This window comes from Callithrix jacchus, chromosome 19 (assembly GCF_049354715.1).
Source record: "Callithrix jacchus isolate 240 chromosome 19, calJac240_pri, whole genome shotgun sequence".
In the NCBI taxonomy this organism is placed as follows: domain Eukaryota; kingdom Metazoa; phylum Chordata; class Mammalia; order Primates; family Cebidae; genus Callithrix; species Callithrix jacchus.
The window spans coordinates 33,971,508-33,992,613 of record NC_133520.1 but is presented as its reverse complement, the minus strand read 5'-3'; the positions used below and the strand labels follow the sequence as shown (position 1 = coordinate 33,992,613).

The window sequence follows — 21,106 nt, the reverse complement described above, 5'->3', positions numbered from 1 at the left end:
TCCAAAAGGATGGGGTCTGGGATCCTCAGCCTTCATCCAAAAGGCTTGGGGTCTGGGATCTGCAGCCTTCATCCAAAAGGACGGGGCCTCAGATCCTCAACCTTCATCCAAAAGGATGGGGTCTGGGATCCGCAGCCTTCATCCAAAAGGACGGGGCCTCAGATCCTCAACCTTCATCCAAAAGGCTTGGGGTCTGGGATCCGCAGCCTTCATCCAAAAGGACGGGGCCTCGGATTCTCAGCCTTCATCCAAAAGGCATGGGGCCAAATGTACTCCAAATTCAAGATTGTCTTCTGATATTAAAAGGCAGTCTGGTACCCGCCCAGTGTATTGTGCAACGCCCCGAGCAGGGCAACAGCTTCTAATCAAACACATTCCCGTCTCCAAAGAACCACAAGAACCTTCACTCTAAGTGGAATAAAGTCTACAAAAAGCTTCATTCGGTTTAGGTCAGGTTTTATGGCCAAAACAGTTAAGAAAAACTCCTGTGGTGTTCAGAGCTGTTTGAATTTAGAATTGAGGGAATGGGATGATGGTTGCAGATAGGCCCAGATTACAACAGGCACCAAAGAGAATGGGAGGAGGTCTGCTCTGGGCACCACCCTCTCCCTGGTCAGAGGTGGCAAGGGAGGCAGCAGCTCCACACGGTCAGCTGGGGGTGGGTGGGGCTTTTCGTGTCTGTTAAAAGGGAGAGTGGCGTTTTAAAGGTTGTGAATCCCTGACTGGTGTAGGCCAAGAACATCAGCTTTGGAGGTGGACAGACCTGACCTGAAGCCACTTCTGTCATTTGTCTTTTACTGGCTGTGACTTGGGTAAGTTAACCTCACTGACTCGGCTTCTTCTTCTATAAAAAGGGCTTTAGCAGCTGGGTGTGGTGGCTCATGCCTGTAATCCCAGCACTTTGGGAGGCTGAGGCAGGCAGATCACGAGGTCAGGAGTTCAAGACCAGCCTGGCCAATATGGTGAAACCCCGTCTCTACTAAAAAAAAAAAAAAAAAAAAAAAAGAATTAGTCTGGTGTGGTGGTGCACACCTGTAATTCCAGCTACTCGGGAGGCTGAGGCACAGGAATTGCTTGAACCCGGGAGGCAGAGATGGCACTGAGCCAAGATCGCGCCACTGCACTCCAGCCTGGGTGACAGTGAGCCTCCGTCTCAAAGAATAAAATAAAAATAGCTGATTTTATAAAAGGGCATTATCGTAGCATTATTATTGTTTTCAGGATTCAACGAGATGCTGTACATGAGAGGACCTACACAGAGGACCGACACAGGGAAAGGGAGCTAAACTCTTCTTTCATTCAGAATTGTTGCACCTGCTATGATTCCCAAGGCGTTCCTCAAACTCCCAGATGGGGGCAGGACCCCAGATCCTTTTCTCCTGGCTGGTGTCTGGGGCGGCGGCGGTGGTGGGGAGGTTCATTGCAGGATCTCCCTCCATGCCCCCATGCCCTTACATTCTTGCCAAGAGAAAGGAGAATGCCAGCTGATGTCTATAAAAGCTAAAGGCTCCTGGACCTTTTGAGCCGCACGCTCCCCCGCTCCCACCCCACAAAGAAGGAAAATCCCACAGACCTTCTTTCCTCATGTACCTGATCCCGGCTCTTCACCAACTCCAAGCGCAGGCTGCTCAGGCTCTCCTGGGTCTCTATGATATTTTGGGAGCATCTGGAGAGGACCTCAGCTAGCTGTGGGGCAAAAAAGCAGACCCCCATGGAGTCTTCAGCCTGGGAACAGATGGGCAGGCTGGCTGGACCACAGGCCCCAGCTCTGATCCTGTTAAGCCCTTGCCCTCCAGCTTCACTCACAGTCCGCAGCCTGGACCTCAGTTCTGTGGCTGCCTTGAGTTCCTGGATCTCAGGTGTTCCAGCCATGCTGCTGAACCTTGAGAGAAGCAAGGAGAAAAGCCATATTTGGGGGCTTAGGAACAGCCAAGGTGGGAGGCAGTGAGCTCTGTGGGCACCTGCTGGGCACAGCATCTGCAGGACAGCCTTGCTGGCTCTCCGGGTCCCTGGGGAGTTTTGTGTTTGGGACAGAGGCACCGTCCTGAAGAGGGCCCCACTCACCCAAAGTTGTGACATGGTTGAGCACTGCAAAGAATAAAGGTTGAGGCAGATTGTAACACCTTGAGTCTATGAAAATTCATGGGCCCGTGATGCAAGGCTGCTATTAATGATCTCCTTACCAGGAAAATTTGTAACTAAAGGGAAAGAATTCAGTTTCTGTCCAGTAGAATCTGTATTTCTTGATAACCAATAACTTTCTGATGAGGAAAAAGATATCTTTGGTAGACTACTAGGCAATGATGTGTCAGAGGTGAGAGCATTGACACCCTGCGGCCCACTGAAACTGTTCCCTAGGGCACAGCACTACTAGCAATGATGAATGACAAAGGGGTGGCCATTTGCACGGTGACAAGGCCACAGCACTCTGCTTCTTTCTTCTACAAGGAAAATACAACTGTACAACTGACTCCGGCTGCCACCAGCCAATGGTTATGTCAACATGCAGTACCCGGCATCAGCCGGAATGTATTCTCACAAAAAACATTTGGCTGGAATCCATCTAGCCTGTGCCCTCCCAGTTTAGGCCTGGCACAGTGGTTCACGCCTGTAATCCCAGCACTTTGGGAGGCAGAAGTCTCAGGACTGCTTGAGGCCAGGAGTTTGAATTCAGCCTGGGCAACATAGTGAGACTCTGTCTCAAATAAATAAATAAATAAATAAATAAATAAATAAATAAATAAATAAATAAAAGTAAAAAACAAAAGCATGGCACGGTGGCTCATGCCTGTAATCCCAGCACTTTGGAAGGCCGAGGTGGGAGGATCACTAGGCCAGGTGTTCAAGACCAGTCTGGTCAACATAGAGACCCTGTCTTGAAAAAAAAGAAAAGAAAGAAAGTAAAATACTAAAAAATTTTTTTTAAAACCTCCCAGTTTACAGGAAATGCTGATAAAGAAGGACAAACAACTTCGAGGGGAAGCTCTAGATGAGTCCGGAAGGTGGGACAGTGGACGTGATCCCAAAACAGGTTATAAACAGCAGATACGCTATACTCTTACGCTGGTTATTGTTTACTCACAGCAGAAAAATATCTAGAAGGATGTTTACTCCTAAGGTGTGATAACCTATCTCTGGGTAGTAGATACGGGATTTTAATTTTCTTATTTTTGCTTATCCGTTTTCTAACTTTCTACCATTAGCATACACGTTTTTAGTAACAGTCACGATGCTTTACAAGCATCCTGTGTGTTTTGGCTTGGGAATGGAGAAGCAGGGGAGGAGAGAGGAGCTGAGCGAGGAGAGAATCGGGAATGAACTGCAGGCTCCTTGAAGACGGGGTGCTGCCGCCTTGCTCCTCCTGCCTCTCCAGTGCCCAGCCACCTGCTCAGTACACAGTAGTTCTGCAGTGCACAGATGCTGAAGGCGTTACTGAGTGTACAAATGGATTTTAAGGCATGGGATTTTTTTTTTTTTTTTTTTTTTTTTGAGATGGCGTCTTGCTCTGTCACCAGGCTGGAGTGCAATGGCACAAACTCAGCTTACTGCAACCTCCATCTCTCGGGTTCAAGTGATTCTCCTGCTTCAGCCTCCTGAGCAGCTGGGACTACAGGCATGTGTCAGTATGCCTGGCTAGTGTTTGTATTTTTTTAGTAGAGATGGGGTTTCACCAACTTAGGATGGTCTCTATCTCTTGACCTCGTGATCCGCCCACCTTAGCCACCCAAAGTGCTGGGATTACAGGCGTAAGCCCCCGTGCCCAGCTGGCATGGGATATTTGACAGCAGAAGAGGGTGAGGCTAACCCAGCCCATCTCCACAGGGAGTCAAGAGACCTGGGTCAAGCCCTAGTGCTGAAGCCACACTTGCTATCTGCATGATCCTGGATTAGTCCTTCAGCTCACCAGGCCTCAGGCTCTTCATCCATAAAACAAGATGAATTTCCTTCCTGCGACCTAATAAGGTGTTCACAGGGATCAAAAGGGACCTCAGAGAGAAAGTCTTGCCTGCAAAGTCTTGCCTGGCGATGGGGCTAGGGAAAGCCCTAGGATCCCTGAAGTCAGTCCTGGCTGCCTGAGCAGTGCCTCCGGATGGCAGCAGCTGCCAAAGAGGGCCAGGGAGCTTTGGGACAAAGGCAGAAGTTGCTCTGTCAAGGGAGCTGTCCTGGGGAGCCTGAGGCAGGAGGAGCACACCGGGGCAGAGGCGAGTCACCAGGTGGGGCAAAGGTGCTGGCCTCCTCCAATGTGACATTCAGATAATGGAAATACCTGGTCCCACTGGGGGCGGAGCTAGTGTCTTCAGACCTTAGGAGAATCTACAGGCCTGAGGATATCCAGGCAAGAATGGAACTGCAACATGTGAGAGGCCTCCAAGATCATCCAACCCTCTGGTTTTGAAAATGAAGACGCAGAGACCCAGGTAGGGGAAGGTAACAACAGGCTGGAGTCACACCCATATGAAGAGAAGAGGCTGCGCATGCCCTCTGGCTTGCCTGCTCTCAACTCTTTGCTTCCCATCCTCCTCCTTGATAGGAGGCTGAAATGGGCTTCAAAGCAGCTGCTTGTCTGACCCGTGCTCGACAGACACACCATGGAGGCCACTTTGGAGGAGGCTGCAGAGCCAAATGGGAACAGCAGCCAGCAAATGCCAGGATGCCAGACCCAGGCCAGTATGCCATTCCACCTGCCTCATGCATGTCCAACCTGGGCAAGTGGGCAGACACACCCAGAAAGCTTCTCAAACACATTTTTCCAGATCAAGCATCCACAATGCCTCTCTATTGTTTGTTTTATTGGGGTCCAACCTCCCTCTAGCTGGACCCCTCCAGGGCCTCTATGCATTCTTCCCTCCCCTCTTTACCCCCACCTGTGTCCCCTCTGACTTCACTCTGGGGTATCTGCCATCATGACTGTGGCTTCAGTAAGCCTCCCCAGCACCTCTCCTTTCCCCATGAACAGAGCCCTAATCTCTGTCTCTGCACAGACCTTCCTGCCTGAGGTAGTCTCCTTCCTTCTGGCCCTAAAACCTCATCTTTCAGGAAGGCCTCCATGGTTGCTTCTATCCATCTTTAGTCTCCCCTTCCCCAACAATCCCATCGGCCCTCACATGTCCAGGAAGGGCTAGCTGCTCCAGAGGAAGCATGGGCCTCTCTGTATGACACAATGCCACATCTACCCTGGAACCCCCTCTGTGCCCTGGACAGAGCCCTGCTCAAAGGTGAGTCACTTGCAGTTCTGCTGACTGCACCCTGCTCTCTGTCACCGTTTGATGGGAGCTCAGCCTGGATGGAGACTCCATCCCTGTCATCTGGAGATGCTCTGTTTCCCCCTCCCTGCTCCTCCACCTCCAAGCTGCCCTATCATCTGCATTGCTGCTGCCAAGCAGAAGGCGTATGGGGCTGCATAAGTCAACGCACAGCTGGGAAACTCCCTAGAGCTCCCTCAGGGCAAGGACTGGGGGATGGTGGGAGGATGGGGCCTTCCGGCATATATGGGCAGGCTCTGATCTTCTGTCTCCAAAGACTTCTGCCACCAATGGCATCTCTAGGCTGCAGAGCTCCCACTCCTCACCTGCCTCAGCCATACCATGGCCTCATGCCTTCCAGGATTTGGGGTGCGATGCCCACTTCTCAGCCATGCTCTGGCCAATGAAGTCTTCCCACATTCCCCATCTCTAGATGCTTCCACTTGGCTTCCTCCTCCCTACTCTCTCTCCTTTTCCAACCCATCCTCCCTAATATGCCTGGAGTGGAGGGAATGGGGTTCCAAGGATTGGGGCAGGGAACCCAAGGAAGGCAAGGGTGAGTTGAAGACTCAGAGGAAGCAGGAGATGGGGCAGGAGAATACTGGATTCCCATTCCCGGTTACATGCAGGGACTGTGTAACAAGGTGTGAGTCCTTCCCGAGTTCTGCTGGCACTTGGCATAGGGTGATTATTCTAAATCATTCAGAGAAGGACTTGGCAGGATATAAGCCCCTTCGTGGGAAAGGGCAGCCACCTTGGTACCTGGAGAGTCCATGCCCCAAGGGGCCCCTTCTCCTGCAGGTGAGGGACTGGGTTTAGGAGGAGCCATTGCTGTTATTTGGTGAGTGGGGAGAAGGGATAGGACGGGTGTGCCCTGTATTCTAGTAGGGCAGAGAAGGCAGGAGCTCTGGGTTGGAGAGGAGAGGTGCATTGTTGGAAGTATCGAGAGTGAGGAGCAGACAGAGCAGTGTTGAGAGGTCCCGGCTGGCCCGGGCCAGACACCCACCTCTCAGTGCCCAGGCTGCTGCTAAGGAAGAGGAGGGATGTCCTCGCCACCTCCAGAGTCCGCCTGCATGTGGCCTGGAGCACCTCCCTGTCCAAGGGGAGACTGAATCAGAGCTGCTTTGATCAGGGGACTCAGAGCACCGTGCATGCAGACAGAGACCCAGGGTGCCTGCCTCCCCTCCTGCCGGCCGCCACCTCCTGCCCACCTCCTGCTCTGTGCCCGGCCCTCATGGTACTCACAAGACCTGGTGCAGCCCCTGCAACATCAGCTCCTGCCCATCCAGCAGGGCCCGCGCCAGCCGCAGGGCCTGGTAGCCGGCTCCCAACACGCCCTAAAACAGAGGTGCACAGGACCAGGTCCCACACCTCCTTCCCTAGGCCACACTCCTCCCTGCCACCTGGGGGCTGCCCCTCACCTTGGCCGTGTTGTAATCTGCCTGCAGGTCCACTTTGGGGACGAACTTGGGGACATCCAGAGCAGCTGCAAACAAAGACCCTGTCTGAGGGACCTGCCTCTATGGTGCTGGGTGGACTCAGAGCCCATCTTTCATTATTTCCAGCTCACACTCACCCCTCACTGCCCATCTCCCACCTCAGGCTTCGAAACTCACCCTGAGCCCCGAACCTTGCAAGCCTCAACCACACTTAAGGTTGTGATCCCTCACTGCCACCTTGTGGCCACTTTTGAGAACTACATCCTCATGTCCACGGGCTGAAAATGAACTAAACTATCCTCTTGCCCACAGGTTTTGAGGTTAGTATCTCTTCCTAGCCTCAGAGAAGGAGGATAAAATTGGCATTCTTCAAATGAGAAGAAATGACACTTTTATGAGAATTTATGGAAAGGCCAAAGCTCTGGACCCCTGACCCCCTTCCCTTCTTTCCACGAGCTCATATTTGCGCTTCTTACAACACAAACTGCCTAAGGCTTCCCCACAAATCAGAGATTATGGAAACTGTATGAAATTCAGATCTCCCTGTTTCCACTGGAGTTCTTTCCACAGCTCTGAGGATGCTGGGAAGCCCCAGGGAGGTCAAGCCACCAGCCCACGTCACCTGGCATCTGAGGCATCTGCAGAATTAATTAGAACCCACATCTGCCTCCGGCTCCCTATAGCCCCGAAGAAACACCCACAAGGAAAAGTAACCCATGCCCTGGATTGCAAACCCCTGTCTCTCGGAGGAAAAAGCTGGGAGGAGGAAGATCCAGCCCAGGTGGCTCTACTCACGATCCCTGAAGGCCAGCCCCTTGAGGATGGCTGTGCTGAAGAGGGTCAGAGGGCTGCTTGCTGTTGTGTGGGCGATGTGCTGTGCTGAGATGCTGGGCTCGAGGACACAGAGGTGACCCTCAAAGAGGTACTCCTGGTGCCGGGGGGCCACGCTGGTCTGCTTGTGCACAGCCTCCTGGAAAATGGCTATCCTAGACACAGCGGTGGTGGGGGCAGAGAGCAGGGGGTGTCAGCAGGCAGGACGAGGGGCCAGGGTAGCCTAAGCCCCAGCCAAGTGTTGCCCATAGACAGGGCTCTGTTTTGCAGATGGAGGGATGTGGGTGGTTTTCTCACTCATTAAGGGTAGAGAGACCAAGGGGAGAGGTTGTGAACTCTTGTCTTATAGTGGATGGAGACAGCATGGAAACAGGTCCCAGGAGTCCCAATACCCAGCCTCTGGCTCTGCACCTCTTCCTGTCACACTGCCACTGAAATTTACCTGTTCCCTAAAATTCTTCAGGAATCAGGGGTTCCATGAGCAGTACGTTTAGGAATGTGTGGCCAACATGCACCGTGCACACGCTTCTCAGATGTGTAATGCATATCAGCATAGAGAAGGTGCTCGCTCTCTGAAGTACGTGCAGGAAAACCTGTTTAGCTTTAACTGTGTTGAACTAGTATTTTTCCAGACTGCGTTTGGACCCAGAACTGCTCCTACGTACGCACGCCTCAGAACATACTTTGGGAGATGCTGCTTGGGAAGAGAAGGTTCTCACTGCTTCCCTCCCTCGCCCCTGCTTACGTGTTGTGGGCATGGATGTAGATGTGGTGCAGGACTGCCTGGGACAGGGAGAAGACATGGACGACAACTCGCTGCAGGATGTCACTGGTCTCCGCAAAGAACTGGTCGAAGCCCCAGCACTTGGCCTGCTCCACCTCCAGGATGTTGGCCAGGATGGGTACCAGCTGGCTCTGCAGCCCCCTGCCCTCCCAGGACATGGAGACTGTCAGGGTCAGGCCCAGACTTGTCCTCCATAAGCAGGCAATAGGGGCATTCTAGGAGAATGTCCTGAAGAGCTAGGGCCAAGGCGGTGGGGCAAGGTGGGTTGGGGAAGAGCTGGAAGAACTCATTCCAGCATCCAGATGGGAAGGTGCTGTACCCAAGCCCGCGGCATGCCTAGAACCTGCTGGAACAGGCCTCAGAAGTCCTGACTCAGCAGAGAGAAGTGATACCCAGCCCAGACTCCAGCATCACCCACCCAGTAGGGTCCCACTCACAGTGACAGCTGGCAGGTGATGGGGAGGGTGTAGCTCCACTCCAAGGGACCGTTCTCCCGCCTCTGAGTACCAGCAATGGCCCCAGCTGGCTTCTCTGTGGTGATCCGGTACCTGGGGGAGCAAGACTGGGTCAGCGGGATTCCCAGCCATCACACTGCCAGGCATGGCACACTCAGCACAAAGGGCTGGGAGCACAGGTTCAAGTCACCCAGCCACCCCAAGGTAGCCTGAGAGAGGGAATGTGAGCCACCTGGCTCTCAGCTATGACAGCACCTTGCCTCAGCATTCATCCCAGAGCTCTTTGCTTCAGGTAGAGACATCTGTGCCCTGTCCACTGCCTCTCCCCCGCCATACTTCCCCCAGCCTGGCCAGCCTCCACACCTTTGCCCAAGCTGTGTGTGGACCCAGTATCCTCTCCTCCTCGTTCTCTCCCTCCAAGAGTCCAGCCTTCCCTGACAGCCCCCGTCCATACTGGTCTCCTTCCCCTTTTGCAGGCCTGATATAGGTTCCATACAGCGGGACCCCTGGGCTGAGTGGGGGTGCAGCAATGTTCCTGCTACGCCAGCTGACACCTCCTCTGCTCTGGGCAGTGAGCTTAGAGGGAGCCAATACTGCCTCCAGCCACTTGCTACTTCCCTGTCAGACAGCAGGAAACCATGGAGAGACCTTGGACCTGGGAACAGGAAGCGGCCACCTCTACCCCTGGCAGGCTCTGCCACCATGGGCAAGTCGCTCTTTGAGCCTCAGTTGAGAAGAGGAGAGCAGTGAGCAGAGGCTACAGCGAAGCACTGAACTAAGACGGGGAGTATTGGCAGACTCCCGTCAGCCTGGGCAGAGCTCAGCTGCTTGTCTGATCCAATTAACAAAAAAAAGATCTATAAAGAGCCTGGGCGGGGGTGGACCAGAGGGGGGCCATGGACTGTGAGGGGGCCAGGAGACACAGCAGGGACCGGTGAGGAAGAGCCAGGTGACTGCCAATCCACCCCACTTCCCTGCCCCGCAGTTGACGTACATGATCTCCTTGTTCCGACGTGGCCCACCAAAGGGAATAAAGGGCAGGCTGCCGGTGGCTGCATGGTACAGGGTCACGCCAATGCTCCAGAGATCCACAGTCACCCCGAATGCTTTTTGCTGGGGCTTTCGAAGCACTGCCCGCTCATACATGTCCGGGTGCTGGCAGAGAGGACCAGAATGTGGTCATGGAGGGGGAGGGCTGGCAAGGGCCTGAGACCCGTCACACCACCTTCCACCACCTGCAGGTGAAAACAGAACTGTTCAAATCCTTCTCCTTTGTCATCTTAAAAACAGGTGTTGTGTTCACCCTACCCAGAGCGTTTCCATCGGCCCACCCTGTGCCCTGGGGAAGGTGGAGACCTGCACGCCCCATCTTCCCCAGTGTCCGGCAAGGAGTTAATTGCACAAGCCCGGGTGGCCTGGCCAGGCTGCAGCCTTGCCTTTTCCATCATAGAGAACAGAATGCATTCTTCTGGTTGGGGGACAGGGGAGAGACATAACCCTGTTGGAAGCAGGAGGTGGCCAGGCCCTCACATGGGGGCTCTGAGGGGTTCACAGGGCAACAAGAGCCCTCAGCGTGGGGCAGCGGGTCCCCAGCAGCTCACCCACCAGGTACTCCTCAGTCCCATAGACCGAGACGAACTTCTCATCATCATCCAGCTCCCGGGCGGCCCCGAAGTCGGTCAGCTTGTAGATGCTCTGCCCCTCCTCCCCCATGAGCCGCATGATGTTCCCAGGCTTGATGTCGCGATGCACAATGCCGTTCTCCCGCAGGTGGTTCATGCCTGCCACTGGGGACAGACGGCGGGGGGGGGGGGGGCACTAGCTGGCTCTGGCCGGGGACAGTCTAGTGTCTGAGGCTCATCTTGGTGGGAAGGGTGTCCTTTCGTTTAGAGAGACAGCAGGTCCCATGGGCTGACAGAGCCGTGGGACAAGCAGAAGGGCAGAGATGGGCATGGCTGAGGAGGGCGTTCCAAGGACACTAGGGTATGGAGGTGCCATCTGGATTCTCTAGGAAACTGAGAGGGATGGTGGCTCTGCCTCCCCAAGGGTGGCACCCCTCTGTCTATTACCTCATTTTATTATGTATTTAATTGTGGTAAAATATGCATAACCAAATTTCCCATTTCAATCAATGTTAAGTGTACAGCTTGGTGGTGCTAAGCACAGCCATGCTGCTGTGTGACCAACACACCATCCATCTTAGAACTTTTCTCATCCTCCACTTTCTTCCTTTTTTTGGCGGGGGCAGAGTCTCACTCTGTCACCTAGGCTGGAGTGCAGTGGCCTGATCTCGGCTCACTGCAACCTCTGCCTCCCAGGTTCAATCCATTCTCACGCCTCAGCTTACCAAGTAGCTAGGACTACAGGCATGCACCACCACACCTGGCTAAGTTTTGTATTTTTTTAGTAGAGGCAGAGTTTTACCACGTTGGCCGGGCTGGTCTCAAAACCCTGACTTCAAATGATCCGCCCACCTTGGTCTCCCAAAGTTCTGGGATTACAGGCATGAGCCACTGCACCTGGCCTCATTCTCCAAAATTGAAACCGTGCTCATTAAACAACCCCATTCTTCTCTGCCCCCAGCCCCCGGCAACCACCATTGTACTTTCTGTCCCTGTGACTGCATGAGCGGAATCACACAGTTATTTGTCCTTTTGTGTCTGGCTTTTTTCACTTAGCACAATGGCATCAAGGTCCATCCATGCTGTGGCAGGTGTCAGAACTTCTTTCCTCTGAAGACTGAATAATATTCTGTTTTAGGTTCTTCCCACCTTTTTTTTTTTTACACAGTTAGGCTATTTCCACCTTTCGGCTATTGTAAATAATGCTGCTATGAACACTGTGTTCTTTTTTAGATTGAATTTTTAAGTTGGAATTTTAAATGGAATGATTAGCAGGAGTCAGATGCCTGTGTCCTGCCCATGAGCATCTGTCGCAGGCCTGTTGCTGGTCTAGAGGGGAGGCAGGGAGGGGAGGGGCTCACCCACACAGCGCAGCACCACCAGGAATTCATCCTCCGGCAGCCCGAAGGCATTCTCCGGGCTCTCCAGCATGCTCAGCAGGCTCCCACTGGAGCAGTATTCCATCACCAGCACCTTCTGCCGGCTGCCCCCCTGTGGTGGGACAGAGAGGGGCTCGGGAGGACGGCACTTCTCCTCCCCACTCACTAGAAAGAAGTGGCTCAGCCTAGAGCTCAAAGCCCCCACTCTCCAGGTCTCAGCTTCTGGCGTGGCCTTTGCTCCGTGGCCTCATAGTGATCCCACACACCTGAATACACAGTCACCTCTTCCAAGAAGCCCTCTCTGCTTAGGCACTGATTCTGTCCATCACTCCATTCCTGTGCACTGCCTCCAGCCCCGTGCATCTTTTGCTTCCTTCGGCAGTCTGCCTGCTCTGCCTGACCTACTGACGAGCATGGGACCAAGTCTCTGCTATCGTGTGGCCTGACACTCCTCAGACCATAAGGGTAAAGGACAAGACCATCCTCTGACCAAGCACCGGACCCACCGTCTCCTCCACTGCAAAGAGCTTGACGATGTTCTGGTGGTTCAGCTTCCGCAGGACCTCAAACTCCCTCACCTGCACCTCTCGGGGCCGCAGGTAGCTGACGGTATTGAAGACCTTCACAGCAACTAGCTCCCCGGATTTCTGCCATTGGGGAGGGAGCAGTGGGAGACAGCACGGGGATTAGGGCAAGTCCCACTCCCGCAGGGCAGCAGCCAACCTCTCCTGGGCCTCCATTCAGCCTCTCTGGCCAACCCAACCCCAGAGATGAACCTGGTTGGATGGAGGCGGCTCCCACCCACACCTCCTTCCCCTCTCAAAGGGTAGACAGTCCAGCACTGGGAGGTGACGAGGCACCCTGACCTCCTGCAGGGGACGGCTCGTCGTTATTACTACAATCCCTATTGACAATCACCAGGGGCAGCTAGCACTCCTTGGGGAAGCGAGCAGCAGGGAAGGGATTAGAACCTGGTGTGTCTGGCTCCCACTCTTAAGTAAGGCAGAGTGGGTATCATCTCATATATTCCCACAGGATAAATCCAAACAAGGCTTAATTACCCCCCTGCTATTCCTAGATCCCATTTGCTGTTACCTCCCTCAGATGTGTGTCTTGTGACTTCATCTTTCTCTTCCCCTCCTTAGGGAGCCGTTTTCAGCTCCCCATTCTCTGCTCAACCCACCGTGTGAGTGTGCCGCACAGCGCCCAGAGGTCCCTGTCCCACCACCCTCGAGGCCCACGGGGCGCTGACTGGGCCAAGGCTGGGCTGGGCAGGGCCTGGCCGGGGCTGCTCCCTACCTTGTTGCGGGCCTTGTACACACTGGCAGTGGCCCCCTGCCCCAGCAGGTCATCTGTGTGCCACAGGTAATTGGCGGTGCTCTGCATCTCCTGCCCTGGCCTGGCTGGTCACCTTCCGCCTAGAAAAAGAGCATGCTGGGGCCCCGGATTCCATTCCTGGTGTGGGGTGGCCACAGGTGGCCTGACTGTAACTGTCCCCCAAGACCACCCTAAGAAGGGCTCCATGTAGAAATTCCACACGCAAGGGAGCGGGGGACGTGTGAAGCACAGAAAGGTTAAGTAACTTCCCTATAAGGACACACAGCACAAGCGAGCCCCCACTGAGCCCTCAGCCCACAGCTGCACCTGTTCCACCTGAGGGGCCTGGCCTTCTGCCTGTCCTGGCTCCCCAGGTCCCCTCGGGGCCCCTCCCCAGGCAGGTCATTCTGCAGAGACAAACCTCTTGTCTTTGTCACCTCTCCCCAGCCCTGAGGATTCTGGAGTTCTGGCATCCAGGCTTGTGATTGTCCCAGAAAGCAGAAACAGTATAGGAGGAAGGGCCCTGGGTCAGGCAGCATCTCTCACACCACAACAAATCTCCAGGATTGCAACATGAGCCTGGAACCACTCCCCCAGCCCCCACAGGGCCTGCCTGCCAGGCCCATCACTTCCTGCTGCTGCTCCAAGAGGGACAGGGCTGCTTCAGAGTGAGTGTGTGTGTGTGTGTTCATGTGTGTGCATGTGTGTGTGTTGGGGATTAGGGAGGAAGGTGTGAGTGCCTGTGTGTGTAAGTGTGCATGCATGTGTGTTGGGGAGGAAGGTGTGGGTGTGGGTGTGAGTGTGCGTGTGTGTGCCTGTGTGTGTTGGGGAGGAAGGTGTGGGTGTGGGTGTGAGGGTGTGTGTGAGAGCAGGGTATTGGGGAGGGAACTTCATCGCTCGGCCGCTGGGAGAGGCTGGACCCCCTACAACTCTGCTTCTCATGTTTGTCCTCATCTTTTCTCCAAACCCTGATTCTCCCACAGCAGTTAGTATCAGAAAGTATAGCCTCAGAAGTTACACTCAATTTCTCTCTGAAAAATAAGGCCAGGGCTGGCCTTTTTGGGATACCTGGGGACAGAAGCATTAGAAGGGCCACCATCCTTTAAATACTTCCTTTGTTTGTTTGTTTGTTTGTTTGTTTGTTTGTTTTTGAGATAAGGTCTCTCGACATGTCACCCAGGCTGGATTGCAGTAGTGCAATCATGGCTCTCTGCAACCTCCACCCCCTGGGCTCAAGCAATCCTCCCAGCTCAGCCTTCTGAGTAGCTAGGACCATAGGCATGTGCCACCACACCTGGCTGATTTTTCTATTTTTTGTAGAGATGAGATGGGTTTTTGCCATGTTGCCCGGGCTGGTCTTGAACTCCTGAGCTCAAGCAATCTGCCCACACTGGCCCCCCCAAAAAGTGCTGGGATTACAGGTGTGAGCCACCATGCCCAGCCACTTAAGTACTTGTAAATAATGCTAGACTAGAAAAGGTGTCTTCTTGTTCTAACATTCTGTAGACCTATAACGACCTAGAGTTCTCAAACTGAGGGCTGTCATGCCTGGAATCCTACATTCCTTCCCTGTGAAACTTTACTTTGTGTAATCTTATTTTTTCTTTCTTTTTTAAGACAGAGTCTCTCTCTGTCACCCGTCTAGAGTGCAGTGGTGTGATTTTGCCTCGCTGCAACTTCTGCCTCCCAGGTTCAAGTGATTCTCCTGCCTCACCCTCCTGAGTAGCTGGGACTACAAGCACGTGCCACCACACCCAGCTAATTTTTGTATTTTTAGTAGAGACAGGGTTTCACCATGTTAGCCAGTTGGTCTTGATCTTCTGACCTTGTGATCCTCCCGCCTCGGCCTCCCAAAGTGCTGGGATTACAGGGGTGAGCCACCATGCCCAGCCTGTGTAATCTTTTTTAAAAATACAAATCAACAAGAAAAAAGAAACAAATTTTAAAAAAAAAGCAAATCCTTGAGAATGTCAGTTCATTGATCCAGAGGCCCCTTGAAGAGATTGGTGGTCTACTCCTAGTTTCAGGCCAAGTCGGAGTGTATCTTACACAGAAGCAAATGAGGTACTGATAGGCTTCCAGTAGCTCAGCATGAAATAGGGGGTCCGGTTTTCCCCTCCAAGGCTTTAGCCAGCCAGCAGGGCTGGGGGCTGGGGCTGGAGCAGAGCATGCTGAAATCAAGGCTAAGGGCTCTGATACTGGGGCGAGGAACAGCTGAAGACTCTGGGGTAATAGGCAGTGAGGTGCAAAGGACAGGCGGCGTGCCCCTGGGTTCTGTGCCTGCAAGCTCTGGTTGTGACACATCTGGCTCAACTCTGCACGCTTGGCCTCTTCCCAGTACCACCCCGTGCACCTGGTGCTTAGAAGGGCTCAGTGGCCCTCAGCTAGTGGTTGGATGAATGAGCAGTGGACAGTGAAGCATGTGAGCCGACACCAACCCACACACCCCTCCCCTCTCTCCTCAGGGCTCTGCCGTGGCCAAATGCACTTACCCCACACTCTGAGCCGCCCTGAGTCAGGCAAAGGCTCTTCCTGGCAAGCGTGTGTTGTGTTTTCTGTCTGTGGCACGTCCAGGCACAGAGCTACACCGGAAAGAGGAGGGCGGATGAGAGGCGCCCCTCAGTGCAGCTGCTTCTCAGCCTCCATCAAAGGCCACTGGCCCTAGCCCTTTAACCCTTTCCTGTTTATCACTTCCCTCACAGGGCTGGGGTTTTCCAGCTTTATCCCCAAACTGTTCAGGGAGACTTTCCTGGCATCTCCTACTCCTGAGATTCCTGTCAGGGAGAAGGATCCTGGGAAAGGTGAGGGCAGACACTGGGAGCTGATCGCTGGCTTCGGGTGTTGGTAAGCGGAGCCCAGGGAGGGCTTGTGGTTGGCCCAAGGTGGCTCACCTCTATGCCACACACAACCCTCTATATGAGAGCACTGCTGCCAGCCTGCCCAAACCCCTGTGCCCGGCTGAGCTGCCCTGCAGCTGCCCCTTGCCTGCCCTCCTCATTCCACCCCGCTCCCTCCACACGATGCACACTCACCCCATCTCCACTGCAGGGGATGCAGGCTTGTGGAACTGGGTGGCACCCCCAGAGCCCTCAGGGCTTGCTGTCATTCATGGGCAGTATTCTTAGCCTCCTGGTGGCCAAGGGCCCCTAGGACCCACAGACAGGGCCAGTTGCGATGGCCTGTGCCACCGCAGGAGCTGGGACTAGCGGGTTTCTTCCCTGCCTCCCTGTGGCGGTGAAAAACCAAGCTCAGTCCTGAGTCCTGGCTCTCGGCACTCTTATACTTCCTGATTTCCGTCTCTTGCTCTCTCTTTCTCTCTTAAAGAGACAGAGGCAACTCAGTGCAGCCACCACCTCAGCAGAAAGGAGAAAGAGGATGCACAGAGTTCCCAAGTGTAGGCGATAGGACCAGAGTCTGAGCCACAGAGAAGCCAGGAACTGGGGCCCTTCTGGTAATTGTGGTGGGCAGCCGGGTGCTGTTTTGGCATCTCCCACAGTTCGCTGGAGCAGGGAAGTTCAGGCAGGGCTCTGCCCAGAGTCGACAGAGCAGGTTGGGCAAGTTAACTAAGTGGAAAGCTGCCTGGGAAGTCCACGCTCCCACACCCAGGAGCCCCAAGGAGGTCTGGGAGCTATGCCGATCCAGTCCTAGAAGTTGGATCTGACTCACCTTCCCAGGAGGACTGCAGAGGTCCAAGAGCAAGTGCAGGGACCCAGCTGATGCCCTCCAGTGTGACCTGAGCACAGCACGCAGCCCCTCCCAGCCAGCTTACTCAGCATGAATGAAGAGGTCAGGTTTTCCCCGCTGAGGCTGGAGCCAGCCAGCAGGGGCTGGGGTCTGGGGCTGGAGCAGAGAACGCTGAAATTAAGGAGCAAGAGGAGGAGTGGAACAGCTACTCCATGGGTTGACTGGATGGCATGAATGTATTTGGAAGTGTTTGGGACCCTAGAAAGCATTTTACAGACAGGCATTGAAGGCATAGAGGTCCACACACTTCAATAATTTACTCATGCTCTTCAGAGACTGCTGGGACTGGAACTCAGGTGCCAACTTCCCAGCCAGGACTCGATGCCCCAAATCAAATGTCCTAGGAGGCTGGAGGGGTCTGTGCTGCTCTGGTCAGCTCTGAGATGGCAGGTTGGAAGTAAAATGGTTAAAACCAGGAAATTCCATGTTTCTTTAGAACGTCGGAGGGACTTTCCCATGGCCACACCTGGTGGTTTCCTCTGCCAGCCCTGCTCCTCCCACAGTGACACAGAACAGCAGCAGAGCTGAGAACTTCCTAGTGCCCAGAAAGAGAGACCTGCCCATAACACCGGCAACTGAAGGCATTGCTGTAGCTTCTCATAACAGAACCAGGAGGAAGGTGCCCGAGATCCTGGTGTTCTACCCAGCCGTCACAGCTTTCTGCCTGCCGGCACACGGGACAACTTCACATCCTAGTTACCTTGTGATGGGGGAGCATGTGAGTTCCCCACCAAAGCATTTAGTTCCTGATGCAAGACCCTCCCAGAGCTCTGCTTTCTGGCAGTGTGATTCTGTTAGTCTGGGTCCCTGAGTGACTGTTCTGAACAGAGTACCCCTGCTGGTCCACAAAGGACATTTGGCTTTGGTGAGAAAGCAACCTTTTCGGCCTTAGAGCACTGAGGTTTGCTACAGAACCTAGACGATCCATAATGTTTACCCACTTTTTTCCCTGATGAACCTGCTGGGTCCTCACTAGCACTCTCACTTTCCTCTCCCCAGCAATCTCTTTCCCAGTGTATACTTAGCACATTCAAAGGCAACTAACATGTGTCTAGCACCTACTATGAGGCAGGCACTGTGTGCTAAGGATGCAAAGGCTGGGCATCCCACCAGGAGCCTGGAGGTCCAGGACAGCATGGCAGATGCTATGAGTGGCAGGCAGGCAGCGGGGAGGAAGATGATCAAGAAGTGCTTGCTAGAAGGGTTGCTCGACCAGACTCTAGAAAGAGGGGAGTTAGGCAGAGGAGACGGGGCTGGGGGAATGGAATTCCAGGCTGTGGGCACATGTGCCGAGGCACAGAAGCACAAGAAGAGCCAGACTGAGGCTGAGAAAAGGGAGAGAGGCAGAGGTGGCTTGGAGCCATGTGCCGTGACAGATCAAGTTTCCTTGAGCATCCTCTGTGAGGTCACATCCTCTGTGTGGACAAAGTGAAGCAATGTCTTGTCTGTGTCCCAGCCAGGCAGCACAGCCAGTTTCACTCGGGAAGGTGCAGGGGGCTGGTGGGCTCCAGAGGGAAGAGGAAGTCTGTACAAGCCTCTACCACATGTTCCCAAGCGGCTCTGAGGAGCCCTAGAAACAGAAGTGGCAATCTAAGCGTAGTGCAAGGACCAGAGGTGGAAGAGGGTGGCTCTTGACAGCAGCTGCCAGAAAGAAAATCTCTTGTGACTTCTACAAAGAGGCTGAATGTATAGTGGGAAGGGCAGGGGCTAGCTCCAACACAGTGGAGCTATGGGTTCAGACTCTACCACTACTGACGGTGACCCTGAGCAAGTCACTCAACGTTCCTCACAGGGCTGGTTTGAAAGCAAAATGAGATGAAGCTCCTGGCACCTGGTCTGACCTGAAATGGTATTAGTGGTTTTTGATGCCCCTACAGGGCCTGCCCAGTGCCTTAAAGGGGAGGGACTAGGGTGCTGGTGGGGGTGTATATGGAAGAGGCTGAGGGCATTGCCAGGCAATGTGTGTTTGCTATGCTCAGTCACAAGGGTGAAGGGCTGAGCGATGAGATCTCGGAGCCCGGCTCCTTGTCACCTTCAGGAGTCAGCTCTGGCCAAGAGCTTTGCATGTGGAAGGAGGGTCAAACACTGCCGCCAGGCCTGCTGCCATGGCCCCAAGCACTGGGACAAACTGTGGGGCAGCATCCAGGCCACTGAAGGAAGTCGGCGCCTGTGCCAGCATCGCCTCTCTTCGAGGAAAAGCAAGTGTTTCACTCATTGTCCTCACTCTTCAAACCTCCTCCACACCATTCCCTCCCACACTGTCAGCTAGGGACTTTGTCTTAAACCTTGCTGAGATAAAAGAAGCAATCAGAAGGGAGTTCCCTCATTTCCTCTCCCACATCCACTGCCTGCCCTGTGTCTGCACACACCGGCCTTCCCTCCCACGTGACAGCAGGAAGTGCCTCTTCTTGAGCCTCTTCTAGTGGCCATGGCTGACCCTCCCGCTTGTGCCCTGTAGCTCCCCTTCTCCTCTCCTGCACGTTCATTGTTTCCGTTCTACTGCATCCTGCCCACCCCACGGAGGAAATGCGCCTCTGTGCTGTCTGAATTACCCTTGTCTCTCCACGCTCCCCATTCAATGAGCTGTCAAGTTACTGCCTCTTCTTACCTTCCCATTTGCCGCCTAGTCCGCTCCAGTTGTACTCACTCCCTGTCCGCTGAAAATGCTCTTGTCTAGATCACCAGATTCCCTTTCTACGCCAGCCTCACCTTACCCCACTGGCATTCAACAGCAGATTCCCCGCTTTGTTGAAGCATTGCCATCTCCTGCTGTCTGTGACCTTGTGCTCTCCCAACCACCTACCTCATTGCTACTTGCTCATTCCACCTTCTTCACTGGCCCCCTTCCTCTGCTGCATTTTCTTTTATTTCTTGAGATTGAGTTTCGCTCTTATTGCCGAGGCTGGAGTGCAATGGCACGATCTCAACTCACTGCAACCTCTGCCTCCCAGGTTCAAGCAATTCTCCTGCCTCAGCCTCTCAAGTAGCTGAGATTACAGGCACTCACCACCACACCTGGCTAATGTTTTTGTATTTTTAGTAGAGATGGGGTTTCTCCATGTTGGTCAGGCTGGTCTCGAACTCCTGACCTCAAGTGATCGGCCTGCCTTGGCCTCCCAAAGTGCTGGGATTACTGGCATGAGCCACCGTGCCCAGCACCTCTGCTGCATTTCTAATGATCAGGACCTTCTCTTTTTCCAATCTCCATGTTCTTCCCAGGAATCTGGGTTTGAATAAATCTATAATGTAATAATAGCTTCTAATAGGTTTTTAGGCATTATCTCTCCTCAAAACTCCAGATTCATACATCCAAGCGTCTACCTGATATTTCCACTTAGATGTCTACCAGTCATTTAAGCCTTGCCAGATCAAGCAGAATTCTTCATTTCCTGAACAATTCCTATTACAGTTTCATTTTCAGAGTGATACTTATTTTGCTTTACGTCCTCCCTGATTAGAAAGCTCCATTACCTGTTTTTTTTCTGTTCAATACTGTATGTCAGTGCTTGCACAGAAAGAGGCTTAATGTTTGCTGATTGACTAAATGAGTGTCTTTGGTATATCTAATATACCATGGTTGCTAACTCGTGAGTAAAAGGAAACATCATATACCTATGAATTTAAACCAGGGCTCTCCAGTCTTTTGGCTTCTCTGAGCCACACTGGAAGAACGGACTTGGGCCACACGTAAAATACACTAACATTAATGATAGCTGATGAACTAAAAGAAAAAAATTGCAAAAAAAATTTCGTTTTAAGAAAGTTTATGAATTTGTGTTGGGCTGCATGTTGGACAAGTTTGATATGAACATTTAGATTAGATAATCTTAAAAGACTGTTTCCTAAATTCACATACATCTGGTCTCCATTTTTGGTTTCTGATCTAGATGGGATGGGCTTGTGTTTTGAGTGTCATTGCCACTAGTTTCCATCCAGCCCCCATCAGGACATACGAGATAAAGAGGACCACATATGGATAAAGAAGACCTAAAAAGCACAGCCTGCCTTTGCCTCAGGACCCTCTGAAAAGGGGCTTTTTGTCCCCTGCTCACGGCCTACGAACTGGCTCCATGTCACAATTATTATGGGGTGCTCCCGGCCATCCCCATTCTCCCTGCACTCAGGGAGTGAGAACTCACTGCTATCACAGGGCGGCATAGCAACCTTGGCCTTGACTTACCTGAGGCAAAGGGCCCAGCAAGAGATGCTCAAGATGTAGCTTTTCCTTGAAAACGGGAAGGGAAGAGACAGTAGGTTGAAAGGACATGGCAGAGCTGAGTAAGATTTACTAA

At 53.3% G+C, this 21,106-nt stretch overlaps 1 protein-coding gene across 3 annotated transcripts in view; it reads right to left on the bottom strand.

The window, feature by feature from the left end:
• The window catches only part of IKBKE (inhibitor of nuclear factor kappa B kinase subunit epsilon), a 32,840-nt gene extending 16,040 nt beyond the window's left edge, over nucleotides 1-16,800 (bottom strand). For 2 of the 3 annotated variants that reach the window (XM_054248216.2, XM_008985563.5), the window contains exons 1-15: nucleotides 16,103-16,320; nucleotides 15,563-15,652; nucleotides 13,053-13,171; nucleotides 12,260-12,400; nucleotides 11,736-11,865; nucleotides 10,358-10,539; nucleotides 9,747-9,907; nucleotides 8,735-8,845; nucleotides 8,259-8,438; nucleotides 7,478-7,668; nucleotides 6,665-6,729; nucleotides 6,489-6,580; nucleotides 6,250-6,336; nucleotides 1,807-1,882; nucleotides 1,574-1,686 (exon numbers count right to left, since the gene is read on the bottom strand). In XM_054248216.2, coding sequence (XP_054104191.2) covers nucleotides 1,574-1,686; nucleotides 1,807-1,882; nucleotides 6,250-6,336; nucleotides 6,489-6,580; nucleotides 6,665-6,729; nucleotides 7,478-7,668; nucleotides 8,259-8,438; nucleotides 8,735-8,845; nucleotides 9,747-9,907; nucleotides 10,358-10,539; nucleotides 11,736-11,865; nucleotides 12,260-12,400; nucleotides 13,053-13,139 — 1,616 coding nt within the window. In that variant the 5' untranslated portion in view covers nucleotides 13,140-13,171; nucleotides 15,563-15,652; nucleotides 16,103-16,320. Of the gene's footprint in view, nucleotides 1-1,573; nucleotides 1,687-1,806; nucleotides 1,883-6,249; nucleotides 6,337-6,488; nucleotides 6,581-6,664; nucleotides 6,730-7,477; nucleotides 7,669-8,258; nucleotides 8,439-8,734; nucleotides 8,846-9,746; nucleotides 9,908-10,357; nucleotides 10,540-11,735; nucleotides 11,866-12,259; nucleotides 12,401-13,052; nucleotides 13,172-15,562; nucleotides 15,653-16,102; nucleotides 16,321-16,736 lie in introns of those variants that run through there. The other variant, XM_054248215.2, reaches the window with a different exon arrangement.
• Nucleotides 16,801-21,106: the final 4,306 nt, after the last annotated feature.